At 41.1% G+C, this 24,417-nt stretch overlaps 1 protein-coding gene across 3 annotated transcripts in view; it reads right to left on the bottom strand.

Annotated features, from left to right (window-relative positions):
- Positions 1-24,417, bottom strand: part of slc8a2b (solute carrier family 8 member 2b) — a 108,012-nt gene that overhangs the window by 21,260 nt on the left and 62,335 nt on the right. Inside the window, exons 3-10 of one of the 3 annotated variants that reach the window (XM_044031624.1) lie at positions 24,288-24,350; positions 18,849-18,999; positions 2,453-2,949; positions 1,849-1,986; positions 1,546-1,773; positions 1,069-1,452; positions 825-950; positions 510-708 (exon numbers count right to left, since the gene is read on the bottom strand). In XM_044031624.1, the coding sequence (XP_043887559.1) occupies positions 510-708; positions 825-950; positions 1,069-1,452; positions 1,546-1,773; positions 1,849-1,986; positions 2,453-2,839 (1,462 nt within the window). In that variant the 5' untranslated portion in view covers positions 2,840-2,949; positions 18,849-18,999; positions 24,288-24,350. Of the gene's footprint in view, positions 1-509; positions 709-824; positions 951-1,068; positions 1,453-1,545; positions 1,774-1,848; positions 1,987-2,452; positions 3,000-18,848; positions 19,000-24,287; positions 24,351-24,417 lie in introns of those variants that run through there. The other 2 variants (XM_044031625.1, XM_044031627.1) reach the window with 2 other exon arrangements.

Below are 24,417 nucleotides of genomic sequence, written 5' to 3'. Positions count from 1 at the left end.
TCCTTTCGTACGACTGGTTGCTGCACGAGGTTTACTATATTTGTTCATGGATTTCAGTGTTCTTATCTTAATTGTCTGTTGTCAAGAATGTGATGACGTGTGATGCAAAATTATTTGAGAGCTATTTCCTGCAATAATGGAAAATTTTGGTCACTGTTTAATGACGTCACACACTTTACCTATGAGGCGAACTCCCAGTGAAACGTCAGATTGAGGAAGGAAATCTTTTGTTTGACTAGTTAGTGATTGTGTTTCATTTTTTATTGTGTGTATTTATCGCTCATGGATCACTACTCTTTACCATTTGCTGCACGTTCTGAAGTTCCCTCACCTTGCTCAGGGGCAGCCCTTGACCTGTCCTGGGATTTGAACTTCCCAGCCACAAGCCCAATTTCTTTTCGTCTTTAAAGTTCATTTCAATCAGTGTATGAATGAAATGAACTTCATTAGTTTTCTCCTCATTTATTTATGTGACCTCAATATTCGCTCTGACTTATTAATGTCTCTACCTTGGCAAACTACAGCCAGCGTTAGAACGCCGCAGTTCTCCATGCACTGACTGTGGGCACTTTCAAACGAGATGCGGCTGCACACGGCCAGGTCGTCGTCCTCCTCTGGTGCCTCCTCATCAGGTACAGCTGTGCGGCGAGCGTGGTCGGCCGCATGCTTCTTCAGGACATTACCAGCTCCGATCATCATACGAGTTGCCTACAGGATCACAGAGAGGAGGTGAAAAAAATGCTTTATTTATGTTTGTTTTTAAACTTTTCAGACTGAGAAACCTTTGGTGTGTATGTGTGTGTGTGTGTATGTGTGTGTGTTACCTGTATGCGGTAAAAGGCCCGACTCTTCTGTTGGTGCAGAAGAGCGTAGTAGTTGGCCAGCTCCACCAGCTGGTCCAGCTCTTTGTCGGGATATTTCTGCTTCAGTTCCTTCAGGATTCGAATCACCTGGAGGAGCAGAGAAAGGAAGACACACTTGTGATGAGAAAAACTGTGGCCACAACACACACTGCCAGCTCAATCTGGCCAGATTTATTATCAGATTGTATCTCAGAGAATCTCTCACCTCTTTACGGCTCTCATCCAGCTCCTTGCTGCTCTCTACGTTAACTGTCATGCTATTGGAGTTGGGCAGGTTGCCCCCAGCTCCCATTGCTGTGGCTCCCGCTCCTGCACCGACGTTATTGGCTGCAGCGCCGTCCATAGTTCCTCCACAGTTCTCAGCGGGGACCACAGCGCCCCCTCTTGGGGGGAACTTTCCATCAATGATCATCTCCACGTCACCCTTGTTGGGTGTCAGGTCTCCCTCGGTCTCCACGACAATGCCGTGGCGCTTATCGGCGCGGTAGCGCTTGCCCATGTATTTGTAGAAGAGCAGGCGGCGGTCAGCAATCCAAGCGAGGATGACACACACTGGGAAGAACAGCAGGGTCACCAGAGCCTCCCACAACTGAAACACACACACACATTATTATGATCACCTACAGATCACAATAAAAACATCACTTGCACTTTAAATCTGGGGTAAATCATTTTGTCTCACGTCAACGACGCCCGGCGACATGACAGAGAGGATGAGGTAGAGCCAGATGTAGGCAAAGATGCTCCAGAAGGAGGTGATGAAGAACACCCTGAGATGTTTGATCTTGCGTGTCTCATTGGGGGGGATCACCCACACGCAGATCCCGATGATCACAAACATGTTGAAGGCGGCACTGCCGACGATGGTTCCTGGGCCCAGCTCGCCGGCCCTGAACTGGTGACCACACACCTGGAGGCACCGCAGCGAGTGTGAGTGTATTTAGGACAGATTTTTTTTTATGTGTGTGTGTGTGTGTGCGCGTACCTCAATAACAGACAGCAGTATCTCTGGAGCGCTGGAGCCCAGAGCCATGAGTGTCAGATTGGATACAGTTTCATTCCAGATTCTTACGGTCGCCACTGACGTTTCCCCGTTAGGCATCGTGATGGTGACTTCCTTCTCCTGGTGAGACACCCACACACACACACATCAGCACTTATGAGGACATTGTACAACAACAACAACATTAACTCCCGGGATGAGTTTTGCAAACAAACGTGTCCCTCAGGTGTTTCCAGGTGTGCAGCGCTGCTTGTCAGTTCACCTGCTTTATTGGACTAATTTAAGCATTTTCAGACAACAACAATCAAGATGAGCCTCATAGATCAGTTTCAGAGCTAATCTGCGTCCATTCTAACGTACCTAAAAAATATATATCATGTAACCATGGACATGTAAACCCATCAGGTTTATCAAGTAAATGTGGGTAACTGTCACTGTTCAAATCTGTAAAATCTCATCTGTACTGTACTGCCCGTATTATTTCCACAGCTTTAAATTGAGGGAAGTCAAACAAAAAAAATGAATTGTATTATTTTGGTTTCACTTGACGTTTCAATGTCATTATTCTGCATTCCTCTGTGCTCACCTGCGATGTGATGACCTCTATGGACGCCATGAAGCGGTCAGCGATGATGGACACTCCCAGGAACATGTACATGAGTGATACGAAGTAGACCACAGCTCTGGCCACCTGGGTGCCGAGCCCCGGCCGTTTGGGCATCCAGACGGGCAGAAGGATGCCGGGATTGCACTCCGTCTCATCGTCACACTTTTTGTTGTTAGAGGTGGTGCTGTTACCTTCGGCGGGCGTGGAGGACGAGGGGGAGAAGGGGAACATGGAGGGCGACACCGCTCTCAGGTAAGGGTCACTGCTGGGGTCACTATGCAGGGACACCGGCTGACAGAAAGACAGCTGCTGGAGGAAGAGGAGGAGGAAGAGGAGGACGGAAAAGGGCGAGGTGAAGAAAGACATGGCGGCGTGAGGGTCCCACGAGGAGCAGCAGCGAGGCAGAGGATGATGGGTTTAGGTTGAGGAAGAGGGAGGTGGGAGGGGGAGGCGTTGGTAGAGTGCGACTAGTTCACCTGCAGAGAGACAGAGAGAGTGACAGAGAGAGAGACAGAGAGAGAGAGAGAGACAGAGAGAGAGAGGGAGAGAGAAACAGAAAATATAAAAAAGACACCAAAACCCAGATAATCTATTTGTTTGAAGGCCAACTAATCAAGACTAATGATTATTTTCCTGATTCCTGTTTGTTTTGTTGTTTGGTTCATAAAATGATAAAATGTCACAAGATGGTGAAATGTCAATCAATGTTTCCTAAAGCTCAAAATGACGACGTCCTCAAATGTCATTTCTTCTGTCCACAAACCAAAGATATTCACTTTATTGTCATAGAAGAGAAATTAATCTGGAAAAATTCACATTTTAAAGAAACTGCAGTAACGTTTCCACTTTGTAACATTTGTGAAGCAAAGGGCCGTATAAAATAAAATATATTATTATTGTTATTATTATTATAATAACAACTTTTTTGGTGACTTTTGAACAACCGGTGTATTTTAGCAGTAGGATTTACTTTTGAATCTTTTCATGGGCACTTTTTTGACCAGACTTCACTGTCTCACTTTACTGGCTCGATGTTGCCCTTGCTTCCTTCTGTCTTGACATAAAACCACTCACTTCCTGTGTGCAGTGTGAGAATGTTGATGGGCGACATGAGAGCGAAACACTGCTATACTGAGAACAGAGTCGTGTGGAGCCGATGGGCTTAATCCATGTTGTGTGAACTCATTTGACAATGGACGTTTGTTTGAGCTTGCAATTAATGCTGCAGATACACACACAAACGCATATAATATCATAAGTATTAAACACATGAGGTCTTTTTGAAACATATTTGAAGAAATTCCTTAAACGTGTTTCTGAGACGTTAAGATATTGTTATGTCACAGTGACCTTGACCTTTGACCACCAAACTCAAATCAATTCATCCTTGAGTCCAAGTCAGCATTTATGTCAAAGGATTCCCACAAGACAAGTTTCATGATGACAAGAATGAGACAAAAGACCATTTTTTCCACCACAGGAACTTTGAAAAACCTCTTTCAGCACATTTCCACTGAAATAATCTAGGGAAAAACTTTCCCTCAACCCCAAACTTTCACCAAAAGAAGTCTGGAGAGGCAGATTGTTGGAACACATTTTGCAGATGTATCAGTCAGTGTGGCTGCAAACCACCTTTTAACAAGACCTTTTAAAAGAAGGCAAAGAAAGAAGAATTTATTCATTTCTGCTAAAAAAACAGAGGAAAGGATGTACGAAAAGTTGGATGGAAGACAAGGTCCAGGCTCTTTTAAAGGCGACATAGAATGCTTGTATCACACATATACGTTAGTTATGGAGGTCTACTCACATATATTAACTTGTTTTCATGGTTAAAAACCTCCTAATCGCTGCAAACGAGCCGATCAAAATATCTCCTCACTGACGCTCTCGTCAGCCGCGCTGTTTCATACCAAAACCACACCCCCAGAATGTGGACTGTGTTGTGATTGGCCAGCCAACGAGAGCTTTCCCACTGTCCTGTGATTGGCCAGGTACCTGGAAGTGACATAATAGATAGGCCAGCTCTCAGATACACAGCTCCCCCTCTGGCACGGTGGATGCTCTGCATCTCAGCAGCTACAACGAGAGTAGTTCTTCTTCTTCTCCTGCGGTTGAATGTACGCAACCGGATGTGCCCGGACTAGTGCCCGCACCAGGAGGCGCTACGGTGGTGAGAGGAGTGGTGAGGATTTCTGATGACGACATCAACCTACGGAAGTGCCGATCCGCTTCGCAGAGCCCAGGAAAACAATACAACACTATTTTCTCAGCAGTGGCTGAACTGTTTGTTCTGAAACTTTAGGGTTTCATAAACAAGGTAATGACGCAGATACACACACAAACGCAGCGTTAATTGGAGCTTCCGGTCTATGTGGGCTTTAAACATATTTGCTGAGAAGGAGGTTCAGTGTGACTTTGAGTCGACGACATGAAACAACGTAGTATCATTTTCTGGGACTCAAAGGTGAAGAGACAGGTGAAATGACATGTAAATGACATGGAATGAAGTGGAAATACAAACCACACAGATTACTGGGAATTATTTGCCCCATGAGTTTTGATACCTTGAAAGATACTAAAACCTGGTCCTAATGGGGCAGAACCTCATTTCTTAGAGACTGGTTAAGTTAGGTTAAGGTTAGGGTTAGGCATTAACAAGTTGCTGCCCATCTTGGCCAGGACACTCTTGCAAAATAAGTTTTTATTCCTGGTTAAATAACAACAACAATAATAATAATAATAATGAAGGGATGATGCTGTGTTTATGTTGTCCACATGAATGGAAATCGATGCAGTGTCCTAGGAAGAATAGCTGCACAAAAACTTGTGTGTGTGTGTGTGTGCCTAGAATATAACCAAAGGATGGGCAGATGGACGGTTTCCACCAGTGTGAGCACAAGTTCTTAATCCTCTACCTCCGTCTCCATCTGTCCATTGCCGAGGAGGAAACACCTGCTATCTCAAAATGTGCCACACCTCAGCTCAGCTGATCTCATGAAATATACCTTTCTAAAAATGACATGAAAGTAAATAAATAAGTAAAAATATTTTGTACACTTTTTTTAACCTGTGTGTATATATACACAGTACAGGTGTTTGATTCTGTCCTTTACAATCAATTTAATATTTAATATTTATTTTGTGAGTGTCACACACTGAAGACGCTTCATGTATTTTAGCAACCTGTGGTTGTTGTCTGTGGACTTTGAGTCTGATATCCCAAAATGCAGCAGTATTTTTCCTCCTGTTTTTCCCGCCCCACGTAAAGGTGCAGTTAGATTTCAGGTTTGTTTAAATACAGACATTTTCAGTTTCACATCTTTGTCCTGAGATCGTCTCGTCAGATCCGCTCGGACAGACGCACTTGTTTCAGATTTGACAGATGAATTAATATAATCTCTCCATCTCTGACAATCTCTGCCAAAGTTGACGTGTGCTTTATTGCATTTATTGTCCAACTCTATTTAACACTCTTTTGGTTACAGTGTAAGCAGCCGTCGTCGGTGCTGGAGTAGCTTTGTGAAGGTCACTTGTTATAGAACAGCCAATAGTGGTTATTTTAGAGATATTGACAAATATGCTGAAACTTTAATGAGAAAAGAACTAAGAGATTCTCCTTCAGTGCATAAGCAGTGAAACATCTCGTTTTGTCATATATCAGAAGAATTCAGATCTGTCTGTGGTTGTTGGTAAATTATTATATGGTCTTCTTCCATCCTGTTAAATCTTTTTCAGCTCCTCGCTTCATTTCTCCTGTTGTGATGAGCTGAAATGAGGATGAATACTGATGAGCTCCGCCGCAATTCACCGGCACATTCGGATAAACTCTTATTTCTTTTGATTTATTCCCATTTGGAAGCGGTTATTAATTTAGCCAACGTGTTGGCGGAGGCACACGAACAAGTTGCATCATCAAACGAGAGTCAACTAATCAGGAGGACAGGACGCAGATATGATCCATCTGCTCTGTGAATCAGTGAACGCAGGAGCATGGAATCATATCATGAATCAAAAACTGAGAACGTGGAGGGAGTGAGTTCACGAGCGATTAAATGAAGAATAATGAGATGAATGGGGCAAGAGAACGTTGAGCAAAACGAGCAGTGGGAAACAGAACCGTTCAATTCATAACTTGAGAAATCAAAATAATGATTTAAAGGGATTAGTTCACTAATTATATAGAAAGAGAGCACACATTACAGCCATTTTAAAATCATCACACTGGCTTCCTGTTTCTTTTAGAATCAATTTTCTTTTCTTTATGAGATTTGCTTTTCAGGTGTGAGCCATCGAGAAACCCTCAGGTCTGCAGTCTCTAAATTATACCCAAACTTTCAGTGAGGCCTCTTTCTGTTATTATGGTCCTCGTCTTTGAAACAGGCTTCCTGAAGACCTGAGGGCAGCAGAGAATGATAATATTAAGAGCCTTTTAACCCAGCTTTTATTTAATTTCTCGATGGGTCGCTTTCTTTGATTATGGTTTTATGCTGTGAAGCACTTTGAGTTGCACTGCCTTGTATGAAAAGTGCTATATCAATAAAGTTTGATTGATTCATTCATATCCTTTATTTAATCAGGTGACCTAGCTAAGACCTGGCACAACAACATGGTCACAGACGTCAACAAGACAAGACACACAACTACAACTGTCACACACAACACATAAGTGAGAGCACAACATCCGACAGTACAGGAGCAAGGACAAAACCAATCACGATACAGGTGCATTTTCTAAAATTAAAATCAAATTGGACGCAGTCACATCAACCAAGGTTGTTTTCCTCTTGATGCTTCAAAATCCAATTAAACTCCCTCTGACATTTTCAGATCACTCTGTAAGTTATTCCATGTGGAGGGAGCTGCATCTTTAAAAGCTCTCGTCTACACATGTAGGTAGAAGACTGCGTAAGAGTATTGTGGCGTGTGCGATTACCACAGCCAGTAACAAAGTACACTGTACTTTAGATGCTGTTCATAAACAGCAGATCACCATCATACAACAGAAAAGAAAGTTGCTGATATCAAGTGAATTAATTAATATTTACATTAATTAAATAATTAAACAGTGTGTCCCTTTTATGGATGGCATGATATCCATAGCAACACACACTCTTCAGATGACTTAGCATTATAATTGATGTTTAACTGAACATGTTCCACTGAAGGACCTAAAGGTCCACTCCTCTTATCTGTGATGCTGCAGCTCCGCAGGCTCAGGTTCCTCACGTGAACACAGACAAAGGAGAAGAGGAGGAGGAGGAGGATGAGGAGGAGGAGGAGGAGGAGGATGTATTGGTTTTATTTTACCAATCTACATGAAAAAAGGATGACATTCACTTCAGACCACAAATTAAAAAAAAATAATAAGTAGCCCCCACAGAACAAAATGAGAGGAGGAGAGGAGCAGAAATGAGAGGAGAGAAAGGGTGTAGAGGAGGGCAGTGTAAAAGGAGAGGAGAATATGAGGAGAGGGAAAAACAGGAGTGGAAGGGAAGAAGAGGAGAGGGTAGGAGAGGAGGAGGGGTGGGGGTGATAAAGAAGGGGGCAGGAGGAGAGGAGATGAGAATGAGGAGGAAAGGGGGAGGGAGGAGGAGAGGTGGGTTGTGCTCCTCATACAGTGTGACTGGTGAATTTCCTAGAAAGCGGCTATTTGAGGTCATATTTTCCCTGAGCAGGAAATTGTGCCCCACAGGAGAGAAACACTGCAGAGCTGGTGTGTTCTTTCACCACCACCACCATCATCATCATCGTCATCATCATCATCATCATCACTCAAGCCTGCACTGTTCTCTTTGGCATCTTGGTTTTGCCGCTGTGGTTGAGAAAACTGTTTCAAAATAAAAGTCTTGACATGGCCCTTGACATTTTCTATGAAACAGTCTCTAAATCGAGCTGTTGTGCACAGTGTGTTCTGTTTGGTGATAATTTCACATCTGTCCTCTTTCATTATGTCCCATTCTCTGTCGTCCCAGCTCTTTCAGTATATCTCTCTTTCTATAAGTAATAGAAAAACATGAAGGGATTAAGTGAGTAAAGGAGGAGGAAATTGGAGCGATGGAAGATGCTGGAGTGATGTCCAAGCTGAAGGAAGGTATGAGATGAGGCATAAAACCAGACAGAAAAGGCATCAGTAGTGATAGAAAGCAGGGATGAAGAATAAAACGACCTGAAGAGTAAAGTAAACACTAATAAATGAACAGACTAGAGAAAGGAATGATAGAAGGGAGGAATACAAAGAAAGAGAGAGGGGGGGGGGCCGTAGGCCGAAGTCCTGAAGGCGTAAGCAGCCGTCGTTTGGAGGTATTGGCTAAGTGTGTTGCCATGGCAACCAAGGGAGAGGTTTGATGGGGTAATCAATCACCACAGAGTTGGTGAGGTTGGGGAGTGAAGGAGACAGGGAGTGGGGGGGGTGTGGGGCGCTATTTGTTTCTACAAATACTAACTCCCTTATCTCACAAATTTAGCTGGATTCACCGCTCAGTCTCACCTGGATTTGAGCAGTTTATCGTGTCCTAAAGCTCCGACATTTATGATGTGACGTGTGTGTGAAGCATTTTCTTCATGTCTGGCATTAGTCTGATGATAAGCAGCACATGGTGTTCAAAAAGCGCTCGTTTTTTTTATCTCGTCAGACCAGAGACTTTTCCCCTTAAGCTGTCACAGAGTTTGTTAAAACTACCACTAGGCAGTCGTCAGCTACATTCAAACTACATTTTAACATTAAAAAGCATCCACACAAGTATTTCAGCCACATATTACAAAAAAGGGGGGCTTTTATTCTGAAAATAACACTTTTAATGTTGCTACGGTGTGTCTGACTTCCGGTTAAACATGCAGCGTGAGTAAAGATTTATACAATATACAATAATTTATAGTTATTTTAAGGTGAATTCAAAAGGTTTTATTCAAAATGTCATGCTCAAAGGGCAATAAAGTCAATTTGTTTCAAGTTAAAGTCGATGAGTAATCTTTTCAAATAATCACAATTTCAATTTTGACCCAAATAATAATCATACTCCATATTATCACACGTGACAAACATCCATCACATGACAGTTCACATGCTGTATATTGGGCATTTGTGTAAACAGGGTGGTATCGTCCCATCCCTAGACTCAGGGGCTCAGGGCCACACTGGACACATGTATATGTGATCATGTACATGTGTCCAGCCACACAGTCTCAACATCTATATCTGTCACACATCACTTCCTGTACCCCTTTCAAAGTAAAGACATTTTAGTGTTTAGGTTCCCTGGATCCATTCTGTACAATGCTATGTAAGCAGCAGCTCTGAAGCAGGTTCACAGCTAACACACGCAGAGCAGCCAGCATAATCCACACATGTATCTCATTTCTAAAGTTCTGTTTCTACTTTCTATCGATCCACACTACTACACAGCTCAGGAGTTCTCAAACTCAAATGGAACCAGAAGTATTTCCAAACTTTATGACACACCCTGCGTTCACAGTGATTGAGGTCACTATGCTCCTGGGAAGCATCAAATATTTTAGAAATAGTTTTGTACTCTCTGAGGTCACCAGAGATTTAAGTGGATTCCATGTCCTGGCTTCTGTCCTCTGATATCTGACAGGACTCGCTCGAAACTCTGTCCAATCTATTCACTCAATCAAGCTGCAGTCACATGTTAATGGTAATGGAAGCCAGCCGTTTGCAGCGAGACACAATTTACTCAGCAACGTATCTGACTCGTGAATAAGACATTTACTGTCATTTAGTGATTTTGATGGACAAACTGGATTTTGATGGAGAAAATATGTTCAGGCAATCAGCATTAAGAACTGATTTTCTTAAAGAACTGAGTGTCCTAATCCCCATATTGCATGTTTTTGGACTGTGGGCGGGAGTCGGAGAAAGCGGAGAAAACCCACGCACACATGGGAAGAACATGCAAACTCCATTTATTATTCATGATTGTCCACTTACTTCAATTTTCACCTGGTATGAATTAATAAAATGTCATCTATTCTATTCTACTCTATTCTATTCTACTCTCACTCATCTTCTACTGAGTCAATCCATTACAGGGACACGGAGACAAACAACCATCCTCGCACACACTCACACCTATGGTCAATTTAGAGTGTCCAGTTGGGCCTAATCCCCAAAATCTGTATGTTTTTGGACTGTGGGAGGAAAGTGGAGAACCTGGATGTGTACAGAAGAACCCACTCTGTGTGTGTCCTCACAGAACACAGGCATGTTTCAGTAATAGGTTGAAATTCCCTGTTCTTCCAGGTCACCAGCAGCAGGAATTAATAGCAGCAGCTCGATCAGCTTCAGCCATCACTGTTTAATGCACTGTTTAAATGGCTGTTTGATGAGAGAAGGATTACAGGCAGAGGATAATGAAGGCACTTTACTGTAACAGGCCTGATGAGGGAGTCCAGATCAGATCTACAGGAATCACAGGGGCGGTGGTGGTGTGGGTGGAGGAGAGATAACAGAGAGGCAGGCGAGTGTGTGTTTTAAGTGTGTGTGTTGTAATGTCACAAGACATTAATCTGCTGAACAATCAGTATTTTCCTATTTTATTTCATGATGACATTTAATGAGCACCAAGTGTCTCCCTCTCTCACACACACACACACAAAAACTGTTTTTATATCACACTGAGGACACATGCACCACTTACAGTAGCCCCTTACCCTAACCTTAACCATCACATACAAGTACCCTAACAGGCCTTAACCCTGTGGGGCCCCAGACAAAATGTCCCCACAAATACAGGTTTTTTTTGGACCACAAAGATATAACTACAAGTACACAAGTGCTAAATGAATGTGTATGTGTGTGTGTGCTTCATAGCAAAGCTTAATATTAGAGAAGTTAAAGGCCAGTGTGTGACATGTAGGGGAATTTATTGGCAGAAATATACAAATATACAACCCATATGTATGTTTGTATAAATGTATAATCACTTTAAAATATAGATGAGCAGCTTCAACCACATACATTGTGGAGCAGTCATAAAGTGGAATGCAAAGGTAGGTTCCCTGACGCACATGGGAAAGGGAGGAGTGAGCAGAGGAGCAGTGTGTGTCACTGTCGTCTCATCGTTAGATGTCACTAATTCTCACACACTGGATTGTGATATGAAACCAGGTGAATTCTGTTCTTTTTGTGGACACAGAATAAATTAAATTGTAATTATCCCTGAAATACGGTGGCTACGGGAAATCAGGAACTTAAGTTCCAGTTAGGTACCAGTTCAAATCCAGATGAAGTTGTTTTTCTCTAAATTTACCAGCAGTTTAACATTATAATGTCAATTTTAAAAAGGTGATTCTGTCACATGAACTGTTCTGCTTTATCACGGGCTTGTTCTAATATTAAGGCAGCAGTCAATTTTATTACCATGTCATACTCAGTAAAATGTTTGACTTTTGTAAACAAATCTGTCTCTGACTGTCCTATTTTTGAGGACATAATACACTTTTCAGTAAAATGATTGTGTCAGTTGTGTCATCAAATAATCTGGAAAAGAATCTGTGACTGTGACAGTTTTCCGTGAGACAGAACACACAGTCGTACACTACATGCACGGTGCACAGTGCAGCAAAAAAACTGACTTCTGTCCTCTCCACGGGAATCTATCAGCAGATGTGAACTGAGCCAAGCAGCAGCAGGAGCGTCATAAGATTTTCATTGGCAATAAACCAACATCATCTATTAGTGAAGCTATTTACAGCAGTGGATTGTGTGATCCTTGGATAATAAATATAAGCGACATGCACTGAGGGAAGCACAAATAAAACCCTCAAAATGAATTATAGCACTGCACAATAATACGCTGCATTTCATCTTAACCTGCACTCTGTTTCATTTGAAGCAGTCAGCATGTTGCCGCTGCAGTAAGCAGCGGGGAGTCCCCCTCTGATGATGGTATTTGCCTACTTAACAGAGCTGCAGAGTGCACAATTAAAAATAAAAATAATATACATATATATATATATATATATTTTTATTATTATTATTGTTATTATTATTATTATTATTATTATTATCACATATGTTGTTGTTGCTGTTAGAGAAAGCGGTAGAGCGGGCAGGACTGTAGCTTGTTTGTTTATAAACATGTTAAACTGTGACCAAAAAGGTGAAAAAAAGGGCATTTATGTTAATTTACTTGAATTACAGCAATTTTCACCTTCAGTAAAGTGTGTGTGTGTGTGACATATTATCATGTTTGTTAAAAAAGAGCCCACTTTGGTTCCTATCTGATACTTGACGTCGGGACATATATGAGGACGTGAGTTAGCAGCAGCAGTGTTAGCATGTTCACACAGACGTCATACACACTGAATGGACAGAGTCACATATTAATGAGCTGCATGATTAAAAAAACATTCATTTAGTTCAAAGAGTCGTGAAAACCGCTCAACTGTGGCACATTTAACAGGAGTCATTGTAAGATGTATGTGTTCAGTTCTGAACCATTAGTTAGCCTTTTAGAGACAACAACAGAGGTTTGACTGCTGCTTGTGGTTACACATCAAGCTCTGCTTTTAATAGACTGTTTAAAGACCTCTCCCCCTCCCTCTGCCCCACCCTCCCCCCTCTTCTCCATTCTGCACTCAGCAAATCACACAAATAAATCGATGTTTAATATCAGTAAGTGGTTTGTGCTGGAACCGCCCATAAACCTGAGGATTTAATTGTAGATTGAAATGTTTCAAAACAACTCACACACTTGTGTTTATAAATGAACAATACACTAACAACCCACAGACAATCACACATATTGGACTGACTGATCCTATCAAACTGTCTAAATCCTTCGATAAAACCAGCTACAGGAGCTTGACCCTTCGCAGCGAAAAAACATCAACAACATCAACAAACAATGCACCAGATCAAAAGGTGGATGGCAAATTGTTTTATACGTGTCACATCAACATAGTTCTCAAATATCTGCGGTGGACTGGTTGGTGGTGGTGTAAATCAATAGTGAGTCATCTGCCAAACAGCAGAACACAACTGATATGAGGACATGCTGGTAGTTTTAAGCCTGCACATGTTAGGGGTTTATGGAGAGAATGTTTTCACTGATGACAGCTTATAACTTGAACTCTAACTGTAACCAGATGCCTTCTGTGCCCAAACTAAACCACCTGTACTACCAGGAAATGGTTTATAATAAGTTTCACAAGTCCTCCAAATGCCACAAGCAGTTACAACAATGACCTGTTGCTATTTATAGATTTGGACAAAGCTGCTTTCAGACATGTCAGACAAATTTCCACAAAATGTTCTCCAGACATTATGTGGAGTTCATGTCTGAAATCGTAAAAAAAGAGTAACTCAACTTGTTCAGAAACGTGAGCTCACGTGTTTCTGTGGTTTGCAGATATAGGATTCTGTCAACTGGGTTACAACGATATTACATGAGCCTTTGCCACACCGTCATGGTTCATAGAAGAAATTCCTCAGTAGAGCAGAACCTCGGTTATTCCGAGTATTTCATTACTATTTTATTTTTCAGTCTCTCAGAGGTTCACTGTCTGCAGCGTCTGCAGGCCTGTGGTCAACAAGAGGTTAAAAACGGAACATTGTGAAGCACTTGGCAAAGACACGGAGAGCAGTTTCTTGAGAACACTCTGAAGTAATCATGAGACCTGTCACTGCTGCTTTGAAAGCTGACAGCATTAGATGTGGCAGAAATATCCTTTGAAAGCGGGAGAGACTATTTTGTCCCTGGTGCTGCTCTTCTCCTGTCTCTCTTGCAAGCTGGTATTATCTCTGTCACTTCTTATCTTGTGTATTCTTGTGTGTATGTATATTTACATTTTTATATATATATATATATATATATATATATATATATATAGTTAAATATATAAATGTATAGAGAGAGAGAAAAGTATAAGGACAAAGACTTTGTTGCGTATGAATGAACAGCTCAGCTCATCACTCCCTCCCTCCCTCCCTCTCTCGCTCTGTTTGAACGTCGTACACTGCTCCTTGTTGTGTGAAGGACAATTTGATCAATTTCTTTGCTGCTGACAAACAAACAGATGGATTAAAGTGTTTGAGGCTTAAAAACCTTAATCTGCCGATCAGAGGAAGACAACCGTATTAAGGCTGATGAGATCAAAATGTCACACTCAGGACTCCATCTTTCTGCTTTAACCTTTATTTGTTCACACCACAAAAACGTTGCCCTTTTTCACAAATTCGTGGCCACAGTGTATCTGCCATATTGGGTGTAAGCAGCCACATAATTCATTTAATGACAGTAAATGGGTGCACATAATCAAAGGTACACAGACTAGAGCGTGAAAGAATGACGAGAAACTGCAGTGTATACTATTTGTACATAGGCTGCAGGTGAAAAAAGCCTAATTGTCTTGGTGGATAATTTTAGGACAGCAGGATAGTGACTGCACATGCGAGCATGAGGCAAAGAGTGCTGCAAAAAGTTTTGGGGTTCATCACCACCATGAAAAAATCACCACTAGGAAGAACAAGTCAGAGTTTCAGGTCACCAAAGCGGCATTCAGACCTGCACTGAAGTCTGGACATGTTTCTAAAATTGTCCAGAGGCTGTATGTAAGTTGCTCTGGACATTTTGTGGAACTTCTCAACTCAACTCCAGAGACAAATCTCCATATAATATCAAATTGAGAACATGTGAGAACACAGCAGGAGAACCTGAATGCTCTGGACATTCTCCTGTTGTTGCTAACACAACAATCTTCCACTACATTCTTCATATGTGAACCAGTGGCGGCTGCTGGTCTTTGAAACAGGGGAAGCTCATTTCAGGCTCAGTGCATCAATATGTACATAAATTAGAAACTTTATAATTATATAATAACTATTTGTCTACAGACTTCCGTCACAAAATCCACACAGGACTGAGGCAGAAAAGGTTCCGCTGTATGTCAATCAAAAACTGGTTCCGCCTTTCAGACAGTTCTTCCAGTCATCATGCAGAAGCCCAGTGTCCACGCCCACCCACATTTGTCTAATTACTATCGAGCTCATTGACATGAGCTCCATGTCGTCCCATAGAGAACAGTTGAAGCTGACCTTGAAGTGGTTATAATGCGGAGGCTGCTACGGGAAAACAAAAATCATGTAAGACGATCCGTCATCCATGATAAGTAGCTGATTCTGAACAAACCAGTGACGTGTTCTAATCCCAGTCTAGCGCACGTTTAGTACTGAAATTGAAATACAACTCAAGAAGATATTTGATGACATTTTAGAGGAAGGTGAGCTTCCCTTGTTGTCTTAGAGCAATCGCCACTGACATGAACGGCAAACCTTCCAGACCATGCCTGGAAGTGGCTCCAGACTTCAGTAATGCACTGGCACTTGAACATTAAACCCTCTCACGTACACATTGCTTTAAAGCTTGAAGGGCCTGACGCCTGTGGCTAGAAGGAGTAGTCTGCAGTTAGCAACGCAGTGTGTCTGTCATGGCTGACTACGAAGCAAGAGTTGCTCGAGAGATAGTGATGTGATGTCCACCATGGCCGTAAAACCTTGTAAAAGTGCTCTGTTATGGGTCTTTGGGGTGTGAAATGAGCTGACATTAGCCTATCAGCCTGTAAAAATGTGTTCTGACTGGCTGACGCTCGCACTGCTGCATAGAAAGTTGAGCATTGTTCAAAGTCTGACATGACACAAGCAAAGTGGCGCAACAGAAGCACAATGCATCTGAGCAACACTTGACGCCGCTTCATTCAAAGTGAATGAGAAATGTTTGACTGCACTGGAGCTAAAGAAGAGCCGAGTTCTGACAGTTTCTTTCTATGACTACCCAAAACTTCAACTTCATTACTTTTTTACAGCTGCCTTTAGGACCTGGAAGATTTAAATTGCCTTTGTGTCGCTGTAAATGAGGGAAATCACATGCTGCCCTGGGCCTGAAGGCAGCATCACTTTCTCTCTCTTTTCCTCCCACACACACCACATTCTCCCTCTGTGCCCACTTTCTCATCCCATTTACCAAATCAGAAGACATTTGATTGGCCTTCATCAGACACCTCTGTCATATCGCCCGCAGCCAGATGGCCAAAGTTGAGGGAGAAAGCTTTGGCTGCTGTAAATTTCAATGACACTAATGTCTGGGAAGGAATAATTATTGAGTGTTTCTCAAGAGGAAACCAACACTGTGCCCCAGCTGTCAGCGGTGTTAATGAATCACTCTTCAGCTTCTGAGCACGAAGAAAGGAAAAGACCAGTGTGCACCTAAGTGTGTGTGTGTGTGTGTATGTGTGTGTGTAATATGACACCATCTGCTGTGGCGTTGACAAACTCTGGCTCTCAGATATAGTTTATTTGACAACATAGAAAATGTCTCCATTTATTCTGTTGTGTGAACATGCTAATGTGCTAACACGACTCCAGGCCAAAGAAAATGCACTGTTTATGTCCATATCTGATATATTGGCAGGGTTTAGGCCAATAAAAATACTATACCGTTATATATGTGTGTGTGTGCGTGTGCGTGCGTGTGTGCGTGCTGCACAGCTGCCCTAAATTAACAGCATTGCTATTATTATTATCAAGATCATTTGTGTAATGGCTAATACACCAGTTTGTAGAAGCTCTTTAACCAAAATGATTTTTAACTATAATCATTATTGTTATCCATGAAATTTGTGCTGTTTTACTAAAAGAGCTGAAAAAAACAGTAACGCATATTATCATTTCTTGATTACGATGTCAAATTATAGTTATATATATGTACTTGCATTCTTGAACAGAAAATCTCTTACTTTCAAAACTGCAACTTCTGGTCATAGAATATGAAAAAAACCTCTCTAATAATAATAATAATGATAATATATTCTAGTGATATTATTTTTTTGTTTATAGAAACAGAAATGTTTCTATAAACTCGTGTTTTTAACTTGATACAGAGCCGTGATAAAGAGAAACACCCTGTATTTCAATCACATTTTTTTTTGTATTTTAAAATGAAAATCAAATAATCACTCATTTTTTTATTTTTCAATATCCTTTTCTAAATGGAAAATCCAATGACCCAAAGACATACGGACCTTGAATGTTTATGCTTGATTCATTTGTGACTTCTCAGAGAAGAAGCCCAGTGAGCCGACTCACATTTGGGTATAAAAAGGTGAATTCAGTTTGTTACACAACAACATGTTTTTATGACAGGCAGTCTAATACATGCTAAGCACTGAATATATGTATGTGTGTATACATATATATCTATATATATGTAGTTTAATATCATAGTTTGCATACTCAAGTCGCAGCAGATGGAGATTTATGAATTCTGAACAACATTCATTGGAGAGGGCGTTGAGTCATGGCGTTAGTAGCCTGTTCAGCTTACACATTGAGTCATTTGTCATATTGTGGGATTATTGCAGATTTCTGATAAAATATTTTAAATCCAATATCGGCCGATACTCATATTGTTCTGATAACATCGAGCATCCCTCATTTTCCTATGCTCTTTCTGTTTGTCCTCTCTGTGTCTTAAGGGAAATGAAACACACAGGGAGAGAACGTGGTAGCGAGAGGAAGAAACCCCTGTGTTCACTCCTGCCTTTCTCAGACCTGATGTCAGGATGGTGACAAAATGTTGTCACAATGCCTCCCTAAAGCAAACTTCTTACTTAAAGTACACAAGAAAGGCTCATTCTAACCAAACCAAAAACAGTACTAATTTTAAAGAAAATATTCACCAGTACAAACATACTTACCTTATTGTTAAGCCCCTCTCCCTCCATGTACAGCTCATTAATCACACCGAGTGGCTGCACGCATCTGCTAAATAATATTATGCTGCTGGATAAACACACTGTTCATGAATCTGCAGTCATGGATGAGACAAAAACCTGGAGATGCTGTGTGTTTAGTGTTGTGCATTCTGCATAACAAGTATTCGTAATGCATGAGTGCTGAACTACAGTATATACTGTATATGTATATATATATAGTCCTGTCTATATCATGGACATCACAGACACAGTGTTTAAAAAATTCCTCAACATAAAGTTACTTTATCAAGGGGTTTGTTTACAGTTATACACTCATTTACCTGAATTAACCACAGGAGACAAGAGACGTTCATGTCTTTAAGAGACAGTCCCCAACACTCTTCCCTCTCTCTCTCTGTCTTTTCACTCTGCCCATCTTTTCTTTCATGGGAATTCTTAAAGAGCATAAGCCAAACAGCACAACAAGCAACAGGCAACAAGATCCTGCTTAGCAACACTCCATAGGTCTGTACACACACACACTCACTCACTCACGCGCACACACACGCTGAACAGAGAAGAAGTGAAATGGATTAAACTGCATGAACAAGGTCACTCCAGAAGATGGAAAAACATTTCCCATATCTGTGAATTATACTTGAACCTGTCAGTAGAGGCTGATTGCTGGGTCAGCATTTATCCAGCTTAGTTGACAAAAATCATCCCGACGAGCTGACAGCCATCGTGATAGAAAGATTAATCAGGCGGCCGAAATCACGACGTGGTCTGTAGCATGCGACACACCTGAGCCAAACCTTTAAAACAAAGAGTGAAGGTGTCTCATAAATCTGGTTTACACATGATAAATGTGATGATCAGAGTAATAACTGCATTTGTATACACTATTAATCTCCATTTTCATTCTATTGTCTTCACTGAGATCAGGCACCACGAAGGTCTTTCCCCCGTCATTAAAGGGATTTCCACACAGCTTCTGCGATTATAAACACTAATAATAGTGTTTCTGTCTCCAGCTGTGAGATCTCTGCTGATGATGAAGTATGTGGAGATCATGGTCAGACACACACACTGTGCTGGGACTCAAGGATTAGGATTAGGCAGACAATATTTAACATTTTTCACTTAGTCTGGATTGTTATACTGAGTGTTCCTACATTTATTTCATAGTTTGACTAAGAGGAAAGAAGAACATAGACCAAATAAGAGATGGACTGACTCCCCACACATTAGAGTCAGTCTTTTAAAGTTTTAAAGGGTTTGGTAAAAGAAAATGTGCATTTATCTGTGTTATCATCAACTGTTGTAAAGCAAACTGTTCCATCACAGACGTATAACTAAGTACAGTGACATGAATAAAGAGCTCGAGTATTTGTTGATAAAGAGAACACACGCACACTTAGATGTAATATTTCAGGACTTTTTGGAAAAATTAAAAACATTCATTTGTCTTTTTTTTTACACAAATCATAAATAAATCATTATAACAGGCTGATGGAATCCACAGAGGACATAAGACATCTTCTCTGACCTTCCCAACGTTTACCTTGAATAACTATAGAAGAGGTTTGGGTTTTTTTCAAAGGCAGACATTTTGACATTTGACAGTAGTACAACCACAAGTGTAAATAACAAAATAAAATATAGCCGAATGACCTTCAGCTGCTTCAGTTTAAAGGTTCTGGTATTTATTCTGTCAGATTGTGGTGTCTACAGCCATCGTTAAAGATATGACTTCAAAATGTCAAAGGCTTTTTGTACAGAGGAGAAAAAGTAAATGGAGATCACACCAAATAATCTCCTCTCTTACAGCACACTAAGTGAAAAAAGTATTAAATGCACTGGTTTCCTCTCTTTGCTTTTAAGTGACGGCTCATTGTTGTGGTTATGATAGAGTTCACTCTCATGCACAAGCAGACAGACAGAGAACCCTGTGGAGTCATGTGACCATCAGAGCTGGAGTCATGTGACCATCAGAACTGTAGACTCACTGCAGTCAAACACTGGTGTCCACTGGGCATAAACCTCACATCATTGAACTTAAATAACAAAGAGACATAAACAAATGCACTCTCCCTTCCGCACACACACACACACACACACACACACACACACACACACACACACACACACACACACACACACACACGTACACACACTCATTAGGGTTCATCAGGGAGCAAATCGCTCTCTAACAATCATTTTCTTTGTGACTGCTGAGTCTCGTTCACTTGGAGGAGACAATCAGTGTCATTCGACTGAATAGAGACATGGAGGGAACAGCAGAATGTTAAATGCACGGACCCAGAAACAGTTCTAACAGAACGGTCCCAAAAGTGCTTTGTACAGTGTGCAACTGAAAATATGCTTCACTTCAGAGTCACCAGATTCAAGATGGTAAAAAAACACAATATGAGAAGAAGAGCAGTGTGATGTTTGTCCTGATCTCAGCTACTTACGTGCGATGCGAGTTACTGTTACTGTTACTGGTAACTGTCGGTTGACCATATATTTAATTCACACGTATACTGTGTGTGCATTTTATTACTCATTTCAGCAAACAATAATCAGCAAATAATAATCTCTTCAAATCTTATATAAATATGGTCTTATATGTCAGCGTTTCCACCATGTACTGTTGCAGTTGGAGCAAATACTAGCATTTTAATACTGAGCTTCTCTTCGATGTATATGTAAACATTAGTGTAGGTCGACTGTTTTGTAGTTTGGTTTAGGCTGATTAGAAATGATTTAAAAACATTAAAAATGTCCATGTTTGCACTTAAATCAAGTGAAATACAACAATATTATTTTGATTGTGAAGTTTTACAGATATTTGTCAGGACACGACTCAGGAAAACTGTCTTTATATATACAGTTCAGACCTGAGTGATCCGATCACAAGCAGATCTTACTTCAATATGTTTGCTCTGCATTTAAACTACAACAAGTCATGTGACATCCATCGCTCTACACTTTATAAATTAACGCATTGAGGAAATGTTTACTCGCGGATTTGGCAAGACACATTTGGCGTTAGCAGACACCTAAGATTAGCAGCGAGTGACTACAGCTCTATTCAACATGTTTATGGTTTAACAGTTTACAACGCAATAACCTTGAGCTTCAATTAAGGGATTTAACATTCCCCAGACTACTGATAGTAAACATTCATGATTCAAGCACATTACTCTAATTGTATACTAAAAAATTCCTTCTCAAACAGCCAGATGTGGGAATTCCACCTGAAGGAGACGACGCACCGAAAACATGACGGTGACTTTCTGCAGGTAATGCATTTGTTTTTTTGAGCTGTATCTTGATGTGTGACCAATTTTAACACCACAACTTCACAAGACGCTTTGAGTACATGTGTTGTGCAGCTGCAAAACACTTTTCTACCATTTCCTACTTCCAAGAGGCGTGGCCAATAGACGTAGATGAATCGACAGAGTTGGACAGACCTACAACCAAACAGACCAATGATCCAGATGATGTATAGGGCGCGTTGGAGAAGGTGTCAACACATGTGCTTGTTGCAGTTTTCTAGGAGCGATGGCTTTCTGGTAATGGCGTCTAATGATCTTTGCCTGCAGCCCGGGGCAGCTCTGTAGAGCAAGTCGCTTAAAACTGAAGCAACAGCCGACATGGCTGAAATGTTAGACGTATACAAACAGTGGAGTAATTTGGAGTTGTTGTTGGGCCACATTAAGCAAAATTGTCACGAAAGTGTTTGTGCTCTGACAAACAGGACCTGCTTTTTTACCAACATCTTACTTCTACTACACCAGTAACCAAGCCACAATACACCTGGAACTGAAAATGTCCTTTTAAACTAAAATATCTCACTTGTTTTTCTGCCATTTCTTAACGTCTGTGTTCATTGCGTCAATCTGCTCAGCCCCGTCGTGTACCTTCTTTTTTTCTTGCTCTTCTGCAGGAGCACTGGGAGCAACCCATCAAACTGGCAGAGCTGAGGACTCTCAAAAATAAGTTTTAATGGTACTTGTCACACAGGCAGCACAACAGCGGTAGCTTCACTACTTAGCAGGCAGAAAATGTAGGCACAGCAGCTCCACCCACAGGCAGCTACTGCCACACAGAGAGAGAAAGGGCACAGTGGAGTCTCACTCTGTGGGAAACACTGTTGTGAATTATCACACACACACAAACTGCAATAATGACCAGGCCAACAGTCCCAATTTATCACTGTTTCCCCAGGTTGCCGTGGGACACAACTAATGAGCCATTACTCTCACTGGTACCCAGAATACATCGCTTTTAGCCCTTCAACCCTCAGCTCATTGGTCGACACACATGCGTGGCTCTACATGTGTGGGCACTTTTATGGATGTATCTTAGTGAGGACCACAAAAAGCATGGATATTTGTGATAGTGAGGACATTTTGGTTAAGGTAAGAGACGAGAGGATGCACTGTGTCCTCACTAAGAACACTGTACAAGTTTCTGTGTGTGTGTTTATTCATTTTAACGCGAGTCAGAACACCCAATATGTTAGATAATTGATTTAATCTAATAACCAGACAACTGATGCAAGGCCAGTTTACAATTGCTATCATGTGTCATGTTTATGACTGTCTTTAGTCACACAGTAATATTATATTAATGGTAAGCAGTAGCTGCAGGGATGTAAATGTTACAAACACCATATAAATGTGTCCCTCGTGGAAAACACAAGCAGCGATGTAAGTTTAGAGCCAGTGAACATGTCACAGATAACAACACTTTGTCTTCATTATAGTGGAAATACATATAGAACATTCTCTCTCTCTCACACGCGCACACACACACACACACACACACACCAACTGGTTTCCATCACCTCAGAGGACATTGTAAACATTCTTTTCCTGGAGATTTATTCTAACCTTAACCATACTTACAACTGGCCTAATCCTAATACTAATCCTGACCCTAACCTCAGCCTAACTTTAAAAAATGTCTTTAGCAATGTAGAAAATGACATTATGGGGACTTTATTTGTATCCCCATAAGGAAGACAAGTTCCCATAATGTCCACTGTCTGGTTTACATGACTTACGAGGACATTACATTGATTTACGTTCATTAACGATAATCCTAATCTCATCCTAATCATGCAACATGTCTTCACCTTAAAATGTAATCATTTCCATTATGCGGTCTTGCTTTTAGTCGCCATAAGGAAGACCACCCACTCCACATAATGTGACTGTGTAAACAGATGTTGGTGTTTACAACATTTAGCAAGATTGCACTACAGTTAGAAGATGTACACTTTTACAAATGCCAACTTTTCAGTGCAACAAAGTGCAACAGATGATCCACGTCACACATGCTGGACGGAAACATGAGCCTCCATCATTTCTGTTCACGCAAACTGAAACGTTTTGTTTTTACCCCTGTGTGAGTTTACAGACACAGTTTGTGCCATGAAACAGTGTTTGTGAGTGGTGGTGAACACACACAAGTCATATAGAGCACACTCTGAATCACACGTCACAGATTATCTACAGATATCGGTGTTTGAAGAGGCAGAACATTATTCGCTGACATGTTTTTGTGGCCTATGTTTAGCAATGAAATTGGACAAAAGTGGTAAAAAGACAAAACACAGTAGCTGTCGAGCTGAATGATTTGCATTGGGTGAAGTCGAGCTGGGCAATAATTCAATAGCAATACATATCAACATCAGTGTAACTAATGGTTCAGTACATATATATATATATATATAGATATATATAAATATACATACATACATATATATATATATATATATACTGTATATACCCCACTCCTGCTCTCCTGCTGCCTTGTGTGGGTCTGACCTGCTCGGTTGACCCACACAAGGCAGCAGGAGGGATACATATACATACATATATTTATATATATATGTATATATATATATATGAGGTACAATACAAACTTCAACATTCACAGAGCGTGAGGAGGTGGAGCTGATCTTACACAATCAACAATCTTTTATCTCAGACTTTTCACACCAACTGTCTCTGCTCAAAGGCAACGTCTGTCTTTACCCACGAGACAGAAATACCACCACAAAAATGAATGAAGGCAAACCCACCTCTCGTCTTAGGAGCTTCTTCTTCAACTCTCAGTACACATAGAGCTTCTGCTCACTGACAAGCTGCAGAGAGACAGAGAGAGAGCACAGGTGAGTGAAGTGACCTTCATTTAAATATTTTTGTTGCCAA

Source organism: Solea senegalensis, linkage group LG8, assembly GCF_019176455.1.
Source record: "Solea senegalensis isolate Sse05_10M linkage group LG8, IFAPA_SoseM_1, whole genome shotgun sequence".
Lineage (NCBI taxonomy): Eukaryota > Metazoa > Chordata > Actinopteri > Pleuronectiformes > Soleidae > Solea > Solea senegalensis.
Note: the sequence above shows the minus strand (reverse complement) of the source record. Positions and strands in the feature narration are given on the sequence as shown.